At 47.4% G+C, this 18003-nt stretch overlaps 1 protein-coding gene and 2 long non-coding RNA genes across 3 annotated transcripts in view; 1 reads left to right on the top strand and 2 right to left on the bottom strand.

Annotated features, from left to right (window-relative positions):
* Window positions 1–758, top strand: part of LOC310850012 — an 88189-nt gene extending 87431 nt beyond the window's left edge. The window contains exon 2 of the long non-coding RNA XR_014567198.1: window positions 123–758. This is a non-coding gene — a long non-coding RNA (uncharacterized lncRNA). The remainder of the gene's footprint in view (window positions 1–122) is intronic.
* The window catches only part of LOC310850008, a 136685-nt gene that overhangs the window by 717 nt on the left and 117965 nt on the right, over window positions 1–18003 (bottom strand). The gene's annotated exons all lie outside the window — the stretch shown is intronic.
* Window positions 446–12414, bottom strand: FABP3 (fatty acid binding protein 3). The gene is made up of 4 exons (XM_083751007.1): window positions 12201–12414; window positions 6119–6291; window positions 1476–1577; window positions 446–759 (listed from the first exon to the last, which is right to left on the bottom strand). The coding sequence occupies exons 1-4, from the start codon at window positions 12271–12273 to the stop codon at window positions 706–708; spliced, it is 402 nt and encodes a 133-aa protein (XP_083607133.1). The 5' UTR covers window positions 12274–12414; the 3' UTR covers window positions 446–705.

The raw sequence follows: 18003 nt of genomic DNA on the forward strand, positions 1-18003 counted from the left end.
ATTGTGCTCTGGCGGTGCGGTGGCAGCGGGAGGCCCCATCAGCTAAAGTGGTGCTTCAGATTAAGAACGGACCTCTGGAACGAATTAAGTTCTTAACCTGAGGTACCGCTGTCTCTGTATAGCCCTTGGGATTCTCCATAAGCCACACCCCTCACCAGACCTGGCTCTACCCTTCCTGCAGTGTTCAACTATAACAATGTCTCTTTGTTTGCATTGTGTGAGTTGTGTGTGTAGAAATGTTGCTGCTGGAAAGCACTCTACTATTAGGAGTCTGTGCCTCTGGCCCAGCTCATCACTACCACATGGCTCCCTAAAGGTTGCTTGTGAAGGAATGTCACTCCTGGGCTGAAAAGCTCCCCCCCCCACACACAAATGGAATGATTTATTAGTCATAATCCCAGTTATGTCATCAAGGGCAAGCAGACAGAGACTCAGCCAGACACCATTACACAACTATTTCAGTTTATTACTTCCACATAGCTTGTTTCTGCCTCGCCCACTTCTTCAGTATTTAAAAAAAAAAAAGCAATGAAAGGAAAGAAAACCCCAAAGATCAGGGTGAGAGACTTCAAGTTGCATACCGAACAGATTCAAAAAGGTTAAACAACTATACAAAAAACACTTGTGGGGAGGAAGGGAATCACAAAGGCAATTTGGCAACATGTTTGGCATTGGATGACTTGGCAAGAGAACAGGTACAGGCTCTTATTCCGCTTTTTGATAGGTACGGGTACAGACCACGGTGCCCATCGTCAGAGTCTGAAAGAGAAGAAAAGGTAAGCAAGTCTTACCCCAGAAACCCTGTGACCCGCCCAGAAGGCCTGTTATAGACTGTATAATGACTTAGTCTTGGGGCATTACTTACAAAACCATAAGGGTGGGCTAATATCTAATGTATATTTTGGAAAGAGGTTTGACTGTCTATTCTCCATAGGCTTGCCTGCCTCTTGAAATATCGTTGCCAAACATGGCACAAGGGTTTCCAAGCTGGGTGCAGAAGACTTTGTTACCATATTGGTGACACCATCTTGAATCAAGATGGCGGACCAGGATGGGACTTTAGTTTGACATTTTTTTGCATAGGTTTGGCTCTTGAGATATTATTGCCAAACTTGGCATGAGTGTTTCCAGGGTGGGGCAGAGCATCCACAGACAAGGATTGTATGTACTTGTCTAAAGCAGAAATTTGAAAAAGAACAACCACCCTGCAGGCTGATTAAGTGGGCACCTCTTGCAGTTGATCAAAATGTTTTTAATTGATATAGCTAACCAACTATTAAATTGCAGAGGCAGCTAAAGTAAAGAGTTACTTGCTTGTTTTTTTCCAGGCACACTTTCATGTGACCAGGGGTGGGGTGGAGTTGGAGGCAGGTTAAATAGTTTCCAGGAGTGATTTCCTTCCCTTGCAGTTTTCTCTTCAAATTTTTAACTTGCCCATGTAGGCCACAGGTAAAGAGCAGCATACTTTGTCTTACCAAAATCAACTTTCCGTCCTTCAGTTCTCGGACTAGCGAGGTCTCCTTCCCATCCCATTTCTGCACGTGAAGGAGCTTCCCTCCATCTAGTGTCACAAGGGACTGAAAGAAAGAAATCAAATCAAACTCGTTAGGGAGCCGCAGAATTGTGGTTCGTAACAGAAAAGAATTCTGAGTTCCACAAGCGCAACACAGAGAGACTACAGAAGAGGAAGGCAGACAGACAGTTTCATCCCTTGGGTGGGTTGTAAGCAAGGCCCCATCTGCACTATGGGTTTAAGGCAGTATCATCCCACTTTAAACAGCCACGGCTTCCTCCAAAAAATTCTGGGAGCTTTGTTAAGGATGCTGAGAGTTTTTAGGAAGCCCCTATTCCTGTCCCAGAGCTGCAATTTCTAGAATGGTTTAATCATTTCCCTCAGGAAATCTTGGGAAGTGTAGCTCTGAGGAAGAACAGGAGTCTCCTAACAATGCTCCACATATTTGTATCTATTATTTGGCCAAAGAACCACAATGCAAAATAAAATAAAATAAAATAAAAAAATAAAAAATAATAGTAATAATATTTATACCCTGCCCATCTGGCAGGGTTTCCCCAGCCACTCTGGGTGGCTTTCAATAAAATATTAAAATACAAGAGTCTGTTAAACATTAAAAGCTTCCCTAAAGAGGGCTGCCTTCAGGTGTCTTCTTAAAGTCTGGTAGTTGTTTTTCTCTTTGACATCTGGTGGGAGGGCGTTCCACAGGGCGGGTGCCACTACCGAGAAGGCCCTCTGCCTCGTTCCCTGTAACTTGGCTTCTCGCAACTAGGGAACTGCCAGAAGGCCCTCGGCGCTGGACCTTAGTGTCCGGGCAGAATGATGGGGGTGGATATGGTCCTTCAGATAAGTGTGGATTTTGAAGAATGACTGGGCCTTTCAGTTCTCATATTGTTTCAGAAGGTTTAGGTTAGACAAGTTCCCCTTTAAATGTGAACTGAGTCATATCCCCCACCCTTATATGTGCCCCACGTGGGAGCCAATGAGGCTGCCAGCTGCTGTAAGCCTATCCTATTGTTAACCTTCAGGCTCAGGTCATCTGTGCAGAGTGCCCTGAAACTCCTGTGAAGCTCTAAAACAGAACCTCTCGCAGGCCATACGTGTTGTTTTAACATCTTGTCCTCTGGCTGCCTGCCAGCCAAAATCATTTGCTTCGAAGGTCAAACATGCAGCTTGCCAGTAATTCACACATGCTTGCTTCCTATGGAATGCAAATGAGATATTTCCATTGCCTCCCGCCCATTACGTTTTGCTTGACAAGTGTCTGTACACCACTTAAAACAATATTTTTAGTCAATTAAGTCATTTGGCTTTTTCCTTTAAGCAAGGGTAACTGAAAGTGCACACCAGCAATACAAGCACCTTTTTGAGAATAAGGAAAAGCACTGGAAGAATTTACTTTCACCACTTGGAACAAAAAACCCTTCTTTCCCCATCACATTAACATACCAGGGCAAAAATGGATCTTTCACACTCAACCCCTCAATTAAAATCAGTTTCAGCTCACAACTCTAGTTTTTAAAATATGTTGTGGCATCATCACAAGCTGCTCTCACCAGTAACAGAGATCCTGCAGTGAGTCATGGCTATGAGATTATTGAAAAGAAGAATTGTTTTAATGCGCTCTAAGCTACTTTTTTATTTTAAACCCCACCCACCCCCGGCAGTGCTTCAGAGCTGCAGGCTGTGTCATTTGAGGGTAGAAACCAGTAGCACAGCTTCTTTTGACAGACAATAAATATCAACGTCACAGCAACGGAAATGGTTTGTTCAGGATCTGATAACAGGTAAGAGAAAACCACTTCAATGAATAGGAATCCAGTATACAAACTTAAGGTTGTTAATCAGTGCAAACCTCTGCTGGTTTGCTCAAAAATAAGACTTGCTGATTTCAGCATGGCCTGCTCTAGAGTAAGCATGCACCTGCCCTGCTTTTGTTACAGGTTCCACTTGTTCCAAATCGATATCAAATCTAACTCTGCTCCGAGACCAGAATAACCTAACACTCAGTAAGTACAGTGGTACCTCGGGTTACATATGCTTCAGGTTACATGCGCTTCAGGTTACAGACTATGCTAACCCAGAAATAGTACCTTGGGTTAAGAACTTTGCTTCAGGATGAGAACAGAAATTGTGCTCCGGTGGCCTGGCAGCAGCAGGAGGCCCTATTAGCTAAAGTGGTGCTTCAGGTTAAGAACAGTTTCAGGTTAAGTATGGACCTCTGGAAGGAATTAAGTACTTAATGCAAGGTACCACTGTACTTTTTTTACTGAAGTTGTTTCAGTAAGTGCCACACTTTTTACAACAACAAAAAGAGGTGCCGGCACTGTGTACTCTTGAGTATCCCCTAAAAAAAGCACTGCTAACACCTACAGAAAAACCCAACACTTATAGAAAAACAGGTAAGCTCTGGTCTGGTCAGATGCAATGACAGGGGTGTGACTAGGTACCTAAAGGACTCTGGTCACAAGCCCATGTCACAAATTTGAATGAATGTAGAGAAGACTTCTAGGCAAGTTAAGAGACTGGGTGAATGGGATCTTGCCAGTTTTGCACTTTGCAGCAAGCCCAGCAGCTTTGCAAGCAAAGGTTGAAAATAAGGGGGAGAAGGAGTAGGAGAGCTTGAGGGGTGGTAGCACAAATGACCAAGGGGTCAGGTACCCCGGGCTACTCCCAAACAAAGCCCTTTCTGTATGGACCATAAAGCAGAGTCTTCATAGTGAAACAGACCAGCCTGATTAATGACAATTAATAATAATAAATTTTATTTATACCCCACCCTCCCCAGCCAGAGCCAGGCTCAGGGAGGCTAACACCAGTAAAATTACAGTAAAAACAAAATAGAAAAAACCCACCAATTTAAAATACAGGTTAAAATGCAATTTAAAATGCAGCCTCGTTTTAAAAGTAGCCCATAGATCAAAACCATCAGGGGAGGGAAACATAAGGGTCAGACTGAGTCGAAACCAAAGGCCAGGTGGAACAGCTCTGTCTTGCAGGCCCTGCAGAAAGATGTCAAGTCCTGCAGGGCCCTGGCCCTAGTTGAGACCAACCTAACCACCTTGTGACCTGGGACCTCCAGAATGTTGTCATTTGTGGACCTTAAGGTCCTCTGCAGGGCATACCAGGAGAGGCTGTCCTGTAGAATTGAGCACCTACTCCAAGCGTAGGGAACCTTTGGTCCTGCAGAGGTTGCTGAACTACAACTTCCATTATTCCTGGCTTTTGGTCATTCTGGGCTGACAGAAGCTGTAGTTCAGCAACAAGCAGAGGGCCAAATGTTCCTGTTTCCTGACCATCTGCATTCTCTCTCCCAGGCCCTCCTCATCACTTTATGTTTCTGCAGCACCTCGGCATTTCTTCCCAAGAACAGAAGGAAAGCCCTACGGGATCAGGCCAAAGGTCCAGCTTGCCCAGCATCCTGTTCTCAGAGTGGGCAACCCGGTTCTCACAGGAAGCCTGCAAGCAGGACAGCAGCACAACAGAAATTCTCCCCACTGGTGATTCCCAACCAAGTGGCAGGACATAGGCATCATGGCCAGTGTGAGACTTAATCTCCACTGATTTGGTTCCGTCCCGGCATCTTGAGATACAAGGATCAGGCAGCAGGCAGTGGTGGCTGGTGTCCATTTGGAATGGTAGGGTGGAAGGCAGAGTCAATGACAAGCAGAATCAATTAATAATAAATAATAATAACAACAATTTATTTATATCCCGCCCTCCCCAGCCGAAGCCGGTCTCAGGGCAGCTAACAACAGTAAAATAATACAATATTCTAAAATCATTTCATTATAAAATTAATTCAAATCAAATTGATGGCAACCATTGGGCTAGAGTTCTGTGAAGATTGCCAAAAGAGGGAGTCAGGCTGTGCCCTAGCCAAAGGCCCGGTGGAACAGCTCTGTCTTGCAGGCCCTGCAGAAAGATGCCAAGTCCTGCAGGGCCCTAGTCTCTTGTGGCAGAGCGTTCCACCAGATCAGGGGCAACAGCTGAAAAAGCCCTGGTTTCGCCCCATAACCTGCTGAGGTTTTTTTTTTTTTTTTTTTTTAAAAACTATTAATTCTTTATTGATTAAAAGATTTGCATGTCTATACAAACATTATGTACTATCTCTTAACAGGTAAAAAGAGAGAAAATTATATAAAATAGAAAATTTATAAAGAAATAAAGAAGTAACAAAGATAAGAAACAAAGAAATCAAAATAAAAAAGAGAGACAAAGTTATTTACATAGTAAAAGTACTCATCGGCACAATCCTTCCTGCTGAGCTATACAAGGGCAACTAAGGACTAAGGGACTAAGGAGCAGGAAGAAAGCAAACAGTGCTACCCCTTTGAACTAGATGCAAGTAAGAAGGCAAGCAGGTGAGGGCTGGCTGAGGCCAGACCCAGGGTGGTGTGGTAGTGCCCCATTTGCCCTAAATAAACCAGCCTGGACTGCTAGCAGCTGACAACATGGCCAGCCAAACTAGACAGTCATGGGCTAAATAGACAAATCAGTCTGATCGGCTATAAAACATCTTCTGTATTCTTGTCTAACCCTTTTGTAGCTCCTGATGGGACCTAGCAAGGGTTGCAATCACAATCTTGACAGCCAGAACTCTACCTTGACATGTCTGTCATCTGCGGTCGTCTCATCAAATTCTTCTCCTATTGTGAATTTGATCTCCGTGCTCTTGAAAGTGCTCTGGGTCTTGAGGGTGATCTTGTTGCCGTCAACCTCTATAATGGTGGTGGGTTTGGTCAGGTTGGCCATCTGCCTCGTGGCAAAGCCCACGCCTGCAGGAAAAGGGGGTGGGAATTAGCAGCCTAGAAGCTTGGAAGTCAGTGTGCCATAATCATCACAGCATTGATGGGATGCTGGTATGAAAAGCAGATTTGTTAAAACAGAAGAAAGCTAATGAAGGATTAAAAAGAAGGTGGAGGTGTGGGAATCTTTGACCTTCCAGATGTTGCTGAACCACAACTCCCATCATTGTGGGCCATTAGCTATGCTCACTAGGGTTGATGCAACATCTGGAGGGCCCAAGGTTCCCCCATACCTTCTCGAGAGAGCTGCTTGCAAAACTGCTAGGTTAAACACACACACAACAGAACACAATAACCCAACACCCAGCCACACCACCAAAAAGAACAAAGGCTTATTCATCAAAATTAAATCAGTTGCACTGAAGGTGGAGCAAGCGAGTCCTTCTTGACTTACTGAGATAGAGAAATCAGGCCTCCATCACCAGTCCTTGTAGGGAGTGTTCTTTCTGGCATTCAGCCATGCAGTGGAGTGGACTCCTAAGAGACCCACATGTTTGTATATGATAAGCTGCAAAGGAGAGCTCTCCAGGCAGGATTTAGCAGTGTGGCAAGACTCTTACCATTTGCATTCCTTTGGGGGTGGACCTCTCCTCATTTAGCTGCTAATCTGATTGGATTTGTACCCTTGCTGGCAACTGCAATGGAAAGGAACGGCTTCATTGTGTTCCCACCAGAGAGCCCATACGCATTGAACCCTATGACCAGCAATCCTTACATTCCACCCTCCCAGATCTGTAACTAGTGTGTTGTGTAGTATATAGCGTGTCAGACTAGGACTGGAGCAGACCCAGGGTCAAATCTCTGTTCTGCCTTGAGGCTCACTGCATGACCTTGGACCAGTGGCATTCACCAAGACTTGCACACCTCGCAGGGGTGCTGGGAGGCTAAAATGGGGAGCCCCTTGAAGAAAATGTGGCCTAATAGATACAATTTTAAGAGGGTTACTTTGAAGATGGGGTGGACCTCACCTCCACATCTCCCAAAGGTGAGAACTGTCAGAAAATCTCAGAGCGGGTGAGTTTTTCCCTTTCTGCTCCCTGGGTCAGTTTTGCTTTTAAAACTGAGATCTCTTCCACATCCTCTGTGATTGGGAAAATGATCGTAAGCTCAGTGATAGAGCACCTGATTTGTATGCACAGTACTAGGTTTGATGTCCCCATCATCTTCAGGTACAGCCAAGCATGCCCAACGTGTCTGATATCTAGTCAATGAGGAGCAAGGGCTGGGAAACCTTCCAGCTCAAGCTCAGTCTGCAGAGCATGAGACTTAATCTCAGAGTTGTGGGTTCAAGACCCATGTAGGGCAAAAGATTCCTGCATTGCAGGGGGCTGGACTAAATGAGCCCTTCCAATGTGGTCCCTTCCAATTTTACAATTCAACATCCTCTTCTGGGCAGTCTTCCAAGGACAGCACAACATGGTGGGTGGGGCCAGAGGCAAAAGCGGGCAAAGCAACAAATACAGATTTTATCTTTGTACAGAAGGATTCGGCCCCTGGTCCTGGGTTTCGCCACCCCTAAATATAGAGAATACTGAGCAAGATAGGCCAATGGTGTGACCTGTTACAAGATTATGTTGTAGGTTCCTATGATTAACAGAAGGGTCAGAAGCTCAGGGATGGAGAACATGCTGCTTTTCTTGTAGAAAACCCCAACTGCTGGGGTCTCCAGTTACCGTAAAAAGGATTCCAGTTAGCAGACAATATTGAAAGCATTTGCTGAGATCCTGGATTGCTATTGCCAGTTAAATAAATGCCCTTAGTTCCTCCAAACATGTCACAATGTCTACTGGGGCCTTCGAGTGTCCTTGGAGGAGGAAAATAATCTCGCCCAGAGTGCAATAAGGTATGCTAGTATTCCAAGAAGGAAGATAAGCACCATGGGAACTGACCTTCCCTGGAATATTCCACCCCCCCCCCTCACACACAAAAGATAAGCAAGTCTCTAACTCCTTTACTTATTGAGAGATACAACAGAAAGCATGCAGGCAGGATTCTGCCCAATTTCTCATTAAGTTAGAAACTTGCCCACATTCACACCATACATCTAAAACACTGTTATAGGACTTGTAACACTCATGGCTTCCCTCAGAGAATCCTGGGATTTTTGTTAAGGGTTCTGAGAGTTGCTCCATTCTCCTCCCAGAGCTACAATTCTCCGAGTGGTTTAACAATTAATCCCTCTTCCCAGACAACTCTGAAAAATATGGCTCTGTGAGGGGAATAGTAGTTGCCTAACAACTCTCAGGGACACGGGTGGCACTGTGGGTTAAACCACAGAGCCTAGGGCTTGCCGATCAGAAGGTTGGCGGTTCAAATCCCTGCAACAGGGTGAGCTCCCGTTGCTTGGTCCCTGCTCCTGCCAACCTAGCAGTTCGAAAGCACGTTAAAGTGCAAGTAGATAAATAGGAACCGCTCTGGCAGGAAGGTAAACAGCATTTCCGTGCGCTGTTCTGATTTGCAAGAAGCGGCTTAGTCATGCTGGCCACATGACCTGGAAGCTGTACGCCGGCTCCCTTGGCCAGTAAAGCGAGATGAGCGCTGCAACCCCAGAGTCTGCCACGACTGGACCTAATGGTCAGGGGTCCCTTTACCTTTACCTAACAACTCTCAGCACCCTTAAACTACAGCTCCCAGGATTCTTTGAGGGAAGCCACAACTGTTTAAAGTGGTAGCATAGTATTTTAAATGTATGGCATCATGTGAACCTGATCTCATCTTCCAGTTTCCTGGCCAAAGAGTGTACAGGGCCAAAAGGTACTTTGCCCTCATCTGCAATTTTTTCCAAATTTTTGATATTTTAAATTTTTAATCAGCATATTTATCATGCCACCTGAAATTAGGCCCCGCCTGTTCTGTACTGATTTGCCACTCTCAGACAATCTCCCAGCAACTTTTCCCAGTTCCAACAAGCACACAAGAAGTTCCACAGAGCATCACAGCCTCCAACATTTTCCAGCTGAAAAAAGGCACATAAGACCCTAGTCATCAAACCACAGAACACCACCTGAGCCTCTTCATGCCATAACTCTGTGGAAGAGTCTATTTCACCTGCTGTATTCTTTAACCCTGCCATAGCCTCATAGCCCATCAATCTGAAAGATGTTTGTTTTTGGAGTTTAAAGGAGTAATAGAAGTGGGTCCTGCAACAAAGTGTTGCAGCATATTCCCCCTCCTAATAGAAGTGCTCTTGTCCCAAGCTTCCAGCCACCCAATATTCTCTCTAAGCAGATAATTCCACTCTCCTTGCATTTTCCCTTCTTTCTTTTTGAGCTGTCATCCTACATTTCCTTTAAAAAAAAAACTTTATTAAACATTCAACACATATTTACACAACAATTTGCCATTTTACAATTTATGCACTAACACTACACAAAAATAAGAAAAAGAAAATAAATGAAAGTAAGAAAGATATTAAACTTCCGATTGTTCTCAAAAAACTAAGTCTCATATTTTTTTTACACAGTATCTTATTATACTTTGTTTCCTTAATTTCCTTCTGAGAAATATTCTTTAGTTTGTTGTCTATACATTAAAAGAATCACTTAAGGTCTGCTAGGAGGTTTTGCTATTATAATAGATTTTCAAATATTCTTTAAATACTATCCATTCTTTATTCACATTCTGCATTGAGTACCCTCTAACTCTCCCCTTCATTATTGCCAATTGGATGTATTATATACAATACCCCCAAACTCTTTGAATTTTTTCACTCTGATTTTTCCTTACATTCCATGGCTACTGAGCATGCTCAGTACTCATGGAGCCTTGGGGGGGAGGGGTTCCCCTTCAGGATTCTCTCCACATATGCTGATACCTCCTGCTTGTGTCTTAAGTGGGTTTTGTTTTGGGGGTTTTTTGGTACCAGTCCAGCTGCACTCACGACCCAAGTTTGCAGACAGAGGGAGAAATCGGAAGGGGGAGTAGGAAGAGTCCTTCAGTCCTGATAAGCAGCTCCAAGTATACCTCAAGCTTTGTGCAAAATGGCAGGCTGAACACTGCATGGGGCTTTAGTGCAAATGTTCATGCACTTAGATACATATGCATTACAGAGCCCTGGAGAAGTCTAACTACTCTGACCCCTAACTAATGACAATGGTAGCGGCTAGCAGAAATGAGGCATGCCCTTCCCCATAAAGTGTAGGGCAGTGGATTACCAGATAAATACAATGAGGGGGTGTATAGGGTTGTTCAAGGCTCACATATAAAAGCGAGAGAATAAAAGGCTGAACGTATTAAGAGAGCCAGTGTGGTGTAGTGGCTAGAATATCGGGCTAAGACCTGGGAGACCAGGGTTCGAATCCCCACTCGGACATAAATTCACTGGGTGACCTAGGGCCAGTCACTCACAGCACAGCCTACTTCACAGGGTTGTTGTGAGGATAAAATGGGAAGGAAAAGGAACCGTTTAGGACAGCTCGAGCTCCTGGGAGGAAAGTTGCCATATAAATGTAATCAAATCGTAATGAACATGAAATTAGAGAAACAAAAGAAAATAAGTCTCCTGCTCAACTCTCCATCATTTATGCAGTGATTCTGCCTGCATTTACTTCTGAGCAAATCTTACTTATGATGGGACTTACTTCCGAGTAAGTCACCGAGTAATTTGCTTTGCATAGGACAGGCTAAGATAGGTTTAAATGCCACCCTTTCCATCTTGTGGCCTAAGAATAAGAGGAGGAATAAATCTCGGGCGGGCAGATCTGCCAAGGCGCTGCAGGAGCCAAGCGGGCGGGGTTTGGCCCCATTCCAACCAGCGTAAACCAATCGCCCCGCAGACGGAGAGAGGAGCGCCCTGGGCGGAGGCGGCATGGCCTAGCGCAAATGGAAGATGCGCCGAAAGCGCAGCTGCCCCGGGCTGGCTTTCCCCGCCCTCTTCCCCAAACTTGGTTCACCGCTCTGACCTCGCCCGGTGCCTCCGGGCGCCTCTTAACCGCGAGACCTTTTCTGCGTCTACTCGGAAGCAAGCGCCATTAAGCTTAGTTCTAGGCTAAGCACCATGCACGAGAGATAACGCATCATACTCGAGATTCACGACTGGGCAGCTAGATCTGTTTTCTTGGCTTATTGAAACGCGCCGAGAAGCGTGCAGTTTTGCTCGCTGCAGCGGCAGACACGCGTCCCCAACCCTTTCCACACGTGGCATTTTCCTCTCCTGCAAATCCAGAAAAGCCCACGCCACCTAGTACGCGCGTTCGCTCTTAAGGCGCCCCAAGGCTGCGTTTTGCTATAACAAATGGATGGCTGCAATCCCTAACCACCGCTAGCTACCGTTACCTGGGCGTAAGCCCCATGGAATTCAATAGGGCTCCCCCCGGTAGACCTGGGATTATGCTGTGACGCGGGGGTTCTGCTTTCTGCACCTCCGGGGCTGGGGGCAGCAGAATGCGATGTACCCGAGCTACCCTACGCACCACTTGCAGCCACGGCAAGGATCCGAATTAAACGCATTTACACCCAGAAGGGATTAAGAGGGAAGGATTCTCCCGGCAGCCTAATCCGCCGCGGAGCTCCTTCAGTACTACAAACGGGAAGGTTTGAATGAAATGCCGGCCCTCCGCCCACGTGGCTGGCGGCTCAACTTATCCAAGGGATTTCCAGATGGCCGCGGAGGAGAAAACGCCCCAGCTCGCCGGCGCCCGGCGTTACCAAACGCGTTACCGCACCGAGCGAGCTGCCCAAGCCGAGCGCATTCCAAGATGCATCGATAACATTTCAGCCTCCCGGGCGGGTGAGTGATTGATGGTGGAAGGAAAAACCTCGCTGGCCTTCTCGGGGCTGCAGTGCCAGCAGCCTACAAGGTTGTGCGGTCTCCTCCTAGGCAGTCTCTCCCCTACCCCACTCCCCCAAAACGGGAGGAAAAATAGTATCCCTGCTCTTACCGATAGCTTTCATGTAATCATCGAAATTGCAGCTGTCGACCAGGTTCCAGACGCCTGCGAAAGCCTCAGCCATAGCGAGCCTTGCCGGGAATGTTTGTGCAGCGAGGAGAGAGGCTTTCACGCAGCGCGCTTGCTGGCTTGGCGCTCTTTATATTTTTATATATATATATTTTCCAGGCGCGGCCGCCGGCCTCCCTTAAATAGCTCTTGCTTCTGATCACATGGGTGGGAAAGAGCAAGTGATGGGCTGTCCGTCATACCCCGCGCCCCCACCCCTTGTAAGCGACAAGCCGGGAGATTGGAGCAGCCCGAACGAGCTACCGAATGCTTTCGAAGCCTTTAGGAACGCCTGCCGAGTGGAGCCGCTTTTGGTGGTGCTGCTGCAAGACAGGCTGGGATTCAACTGGTGTAGCGTCTCGACAAGACAGGCTGGGATTCAACTGGTGTAGCCTCTCGGCCATCCCAGCCCCCACACAGACACGGTCCCTGGCAGACTTTGCTGTGGGTTTAGAAGGGGCAAGGGTTGTGCCCAGACTGATAGGATAAAATAGAAGTGGCCACTGCAGCGTTGGGATCTGTGCTTCCTCTTTAATTACTATTGCTATAATTGTCGTTGTATTGTAAGTTTATGCCATCTTTCCTGCTAGGCAGGCCAAATGCAAAAGTGGATGAGGCTGCTCCACCTTAATTGGGGTAAGAAGAGGGAATTTCAGCAGGTGCCTCTTGTATGATAGGCTAATCTCTAGCACTTTTGTATGAGGAGCTGCAGTATACACTGTTCTCCGTCCAATTTTATTTTCACAACAACCCTGTGAAGTAGGGTGCACTGCGTGTGTGTGTGTTTGAGAGTGGGAGAGGGACTGTCCTGCTAACAGCACCCGTCTTAGATATATCTACTCAGAAGCCAGCCCCTCTGAATCAAATGTGGCTTACTCCCAGGTAGGTGAGTACGCAGCATGGCAGTCGGAGGGCGTTTCTGGACTGTCACTCTTTGGGTGGAATTCATAGCACAGACCAACCAATTATACTCAGCAAACAGGGAAGGGCTGCACTTCAATGGCAGAACGTCTGGTTTGCACACAGAAGGTCAGGTGGACCTTCTGCCCGGTGGAGCTGAGAGACACCCCCAGTCTGAAACTTGGAGAGCTGCTGCCAGTCAGTGTAGACAGTGTTGAGCTAGATGGACCCTTGATCTGACGCGGCTTCCTGTGTTCCTGTGGCCTGAACGAGGGTCATGGCTGGGTGGGGATTGGAACTCGCAGCATGCTGGCTCTCTCCCTTTGCATGTTGTTGATTCTTGACCCCACTATCAACATTCCTTCACCCCTTACCCGTGTGTAAATATAGACATATTCTGGTCAACTGAGGACAGCACTTCGTGCCCCTGATCTGTGAAAGAGCATGCCACAATCAACTTGTCGGCTTTGTTTTCTGAAGGTGCTGCAAGCAGTTCTCAAGTGATGTTTGCAAGGAGGTAGGTGAGCCCCCAAGCCCCACTCCCTGACTCTCACCTATTGATGGGTCAGTGCATCTGGCTGTTAACCAGAAAGTTGGTGGTTTGAGCCCACCCACCCAAAGGTGGAGTCCTGCATCGCAGGGGGTTGGACTAGATGACCATTGGGGTCCCTTCCAACTCTACAATTCTGTGATTCAGTGTTTCTTCTGCCATAGCCTTTGCACCACAGCAGTGGATTAAAGGCCTGCAGATAGGCGTTTTTCAGACATTCGAGTTGACAGGGGTTGGGGCTACATTCATAAGAACAGCCTTTGCCAAGCTGGTGCCCTCCACATGTTCCCATCAGCCCCGGGTTTATTAGGGAATGCATTGTGTTAAAGGGATGGGGAGCCAGTTGCGACAATCTCACCCCCCCCCCAAAAAAAACGGTGCTGAATTTGAGGTCCCAAAAAGAGTTGCTTTTCTGTGCACATGTCCCTATTTGCATCTCCCTTCTGTCCTCCTGAGTCTCTTTAAGAGAGTTTTGACTGAAATACTTAAGGAGGCATCATTTAAAGCAGGTATGGTAAAACCCTGACCCATGGGCCTTCTCCTCTCCCCACAACACATAGCTATATTAAGGTCTCCCAAGACCTCTCCAAAATTTAGTTGAATTAATAGTAACCATTAATTATAATTTAAGTTCAATCGTTTTAATTAATATACACGGGGCTGCAAAATCCCACTCACTCCCCCCCCCCCAGTTCTGCAAAGTGAACCTCCCTGGGCATAAAAAGGTTAGCCACCCCTGATTTAAAATATTGACACCCATTCAGCCTTTCCTCATAGGCTTCAATGTGGTCTATATCAACCTGCCATGGCATGAGAAGGGTGGACTGGCAGTGGCACTGAATTCCCCAGAATGGGGATGAGGCAAGGCGGCAGTGAGGTCATGGCCAACACGGAGCTGCTATGACCATTGCCTTGTGCCATCCCAGCAATCACAGCATAGGGTACTGCTAGCAGCTGGCACTGTGGTCTAAAGCACTGAGCCTCTTGGGCTTGCCGATCAGAAGGTTGGCGGTTCGAATCCTCTTGATGGGGTGAGCTCCTGCCAACCTAGCAGTCTCAGCTCCTGCCAACCTAGCAGTTCGAAAGCATGCCAGTGCAAGTAGATAAATAGGTACCACTGTGGCAGGAAAGTAAACGGTGTTTCCATGCGCTCTGGTTTTCGTCACAGTGTTCCATTGTGCCAGAAGCAGTTTAGTCATGCTGGTCACATGACCCGGAAAGCTGTCTGTGGACAAATGCCAGATCCCTCAGCCTGAAGCGAGATGAGCGCCACACCCTATAGTCGCCTTTGCCGGAACTCAACCATCCGGGAGTCCTTTTTAGTGCTCTGCCATTCATGCAGCGTTTCTGCTTCCAACAAAATGAAGCAAAGCACAATGAAAACTGCAATGGTTATAAAAGGAACAAACAACAGTAAAAGTCAAGGGCAGGCAGAAGCATCATAAAACATCATTAAATGCCACATGTGTCGGTACGGGTGGTGGTGGGAACTAATGTAAAAAAAAAAAAAGAAGAAGGATTGTGTAGAACTATAGAAGTACTTTGTATTCTGTTTCTAGATCCATCTCATAGAATTGTAGAATTGGAAGGAACCCCCAGGGTCATCTCGTCGAACCCCCTGCAATACGGGAATCTCAACAAGAAGTCTCCCATACAATTTGAAACCATACCAGACCCTGTTTAGCTTTGCAAATGTGCTAGCAGATTTATCGATGCACCACTAGGAGGATAGCCTAGGCCAGGCATCCCCAAACTCGGCTCTTCAGATGTTTTTGGGACTGCAATTCCCATCATCCCTGACCACCGGTCCTGTTAGCTAGGAATGATGGGAGTTGTAGTTCCAAAACATCTGAAGAGCCTCTGAGGCCATCACTCTAATAAACGGGGCATGATGCCAGCTGGTGGGCAGGGTTTGATTCTGTGTTGGGAACTGACACATGCGGCTAAAGCAGCAGAATTTAACCTCTGGCTAATCTGCCAATTCTAGATGAACACTGCTCTCTCTACTGTTCTCAGCTTGATGCCTCTCCCCACTCGGCTGGCTGGAAGCAAAAGAGCACAGGGCTCCTGCGCCTTTAATAGCTACAGCGGCTAAAATCCCCTTATCTACACAATTCTTAAAGGTGCAGGAGTAACTTGGCCACACACAGAGCCAGCCTTGATTCAGAGTTATTGCTTGTGCATTTAGGGACTCTGATGTGCACATACGGATCCCATGAGCTTTGGATTGGTCCGACTGTGGGAAACTAATTGTTGCCATGAAGGTAGTCTCTGATGTGACAATCTTCTTTCGGACAGAAGAGTGACGACGATTATTTATTCAACGGGTTTCAGCAATGCCACCAGACTATTTAGGGCATGTTCCTTTCCCAGCAAGGTCACTCTGTCCTGCTGACCCTGCCAAAGGCTGCTTTCCCAGTGCTGGCTCCTGGCCCACTGGTGGAAAGAGACGCCAGGTGGCCTCAGTCCATATTGCTACTGATTCCTGCACAAGCCATGCTGTCTAGTAGCTGCAGAGCAACATGGCTCCCGAAAGCACTGCCCACCCTGTTCACCTTGGGCCTGGAGTCACCTGACTCAGCACTAAGAGCAGCAACAATGGCTCCTGGATCTGACTTTGATACTGAAATCTGAGTTGTGTTGGGGGGCTAAGTATCGCATGGAATGTGGTCTGTGTTACATTCAATCATGTCAGCTTTCTCAAAATCATGCTTAGAGTTGTCTGCCTCGCCTTAATGTTCTGCAACTTCTGCAGTGCACCAGAGACAGGAACGGCCCAAGACACTTTGCCACCTGAGGCAAATCAGAAAATAGTGCACCCACCTTGGGAATCATAGTTTGTTAAGGATATATAATAATAAAAATTTATTATTTGTACCCTGTCCATCTGGCTGGGTTTCCCCAGCCACTCTGGGCGGCTTCCAACAAAGATTAAAAATACATTAAAATGTCACACATTAAAAACTTCCCTGAACAGAGCTGCCTTCAGATGTCTTCTAAATGTCAGGTAGTTGTTTATCTCTTTGACATCTGATGGGAGGGCGTTCCACAGGGTGGGCGCCACTACTGAAAAGGCCCTCTGCCTGGTTCCCTGTAACCTCACTTCTCGCAGTGAGGAAACTGCCAAAAGGCCCTTGGCGCTGGACCTCAGCGTCCGGGCAGAACGATGCGGTTGGAGATGCTCCTTCAGGTATACAGGACCGAGGACATTTAGGGCTTTAAAGGCTAACACCAACACTTTGAATTGTGCTCGGAAACGTACTGGGAGCCAATGTAGGTCATTCAATGAGGATGCTTCATGAGAAGCAGCAAGAGCTCTGAGCGGAGAATGGCACACCCAAGCCAGTGGCCAAGGGTGACACACAGGAAGAGCAGTGGCTGGGGGCTGTGCACTCTGCCACTGGCCTGTATTGGCCTCCGTGGGGAACCCATGACTTGAGGTGACTGAAGACAGCCTGGCCGGGGGGGGGGGGGTCCGCTGGCCTCAGAGCCCTGCCCAGGAGGGCAGCAACAAGTTCCTCATAGTGCTGCATTCACAGCCAAAGGAGAAGTGGCAAAGGTGCATGAGGACACCCCTCTTCTTCTTGATCTGCCACCCCTCTCATCTGTCCCTAGCACTGCTTGAGGTGACTGCCTCAGCAACCAGGCAACCTGGATAACCAATAGAGTTGGGGAACCCAAGGTTTAGAGGCCATGTGTCACAGTCCGGTCTACAGGCGATCGAAGCCCCGGCTGAGAACGTCGGGACAGGGGGAAAGATGACGGGGTGGGAGCAGGAGTGAGAGTCCAGAAGCCAGGGGTCCGAGGGTTAGGAAGCAGGGAGTCACGAAGTCGAGGGTCTGAGGATCGAGAAGCAAGGAGTCAAGAAACCAAGGTCCAAGGATCAGGAAGCAAGAAGCCAAAAGCAGGAAACAAGTTGCTGTGGCAAAGAGCCAAAGTGAAATGCTGACCTTGTATCCTTTCCCAGCTCTTGCCACCAGGTGCAGTGAGTTACCAAGCGGTCTCACCTGTGCGGCCGCGCCTTGCCTCTCCAGAACAAACTTAGGAAAGCCCCAGTCCTGCAAACCCCTACTGGTCACAGGGCCTGGCTCCTGCACGCACTTCTGACACCATGTGTCTTGCATATCTGGCCTTGGGGACTCTCCTTAGGCCACACACCTCACCTTTCTCCACAAGCAGTAGGGTAGGAAGGCAGGGGTGGGGGTGCACTGGGCAGCACTGAGGCTGTAGGGCACCGGAGACGCTGTCCAGGGTGCCCACGATCTCCTCCCAAAAGCTTGGGGGATCTTGGGTGTT

Source organism: Podarcis gaigeae, assembly GCF_964106915.1.
Source record: "Podarcis gaigeae genome assembly, chromosome: 8".
NCBI lineage: Eukaryota > Metazoa > Chordata > Lepidosauria > Squamata > Lacertidae > Podarcis > Podarcis gaigeae.

Coding starts and splice junctions, on each gene's coding strand:
- FABP3 (XM_083751007.1), bottom strand. CDS start 12,273: ATGGCTGAGGCTTTCGCAGGCGTCTGGAACCTGGTCGACAGCTGCAAT. Junction 6,292..12,200: donor TGATTACATGAAAGCTATCG/GTAAGAGCAGGG, acceptor CTTTTCCTGCAG/GCGTGGGCTTTGCCACGAGG. Junction 760..1,475: donor AGGACGGAAAGTTGATTTTG/GTAAGACAAAGT, acceptor CTTCTCTTTCAG/ACTCTGACGATGGGCACCGT.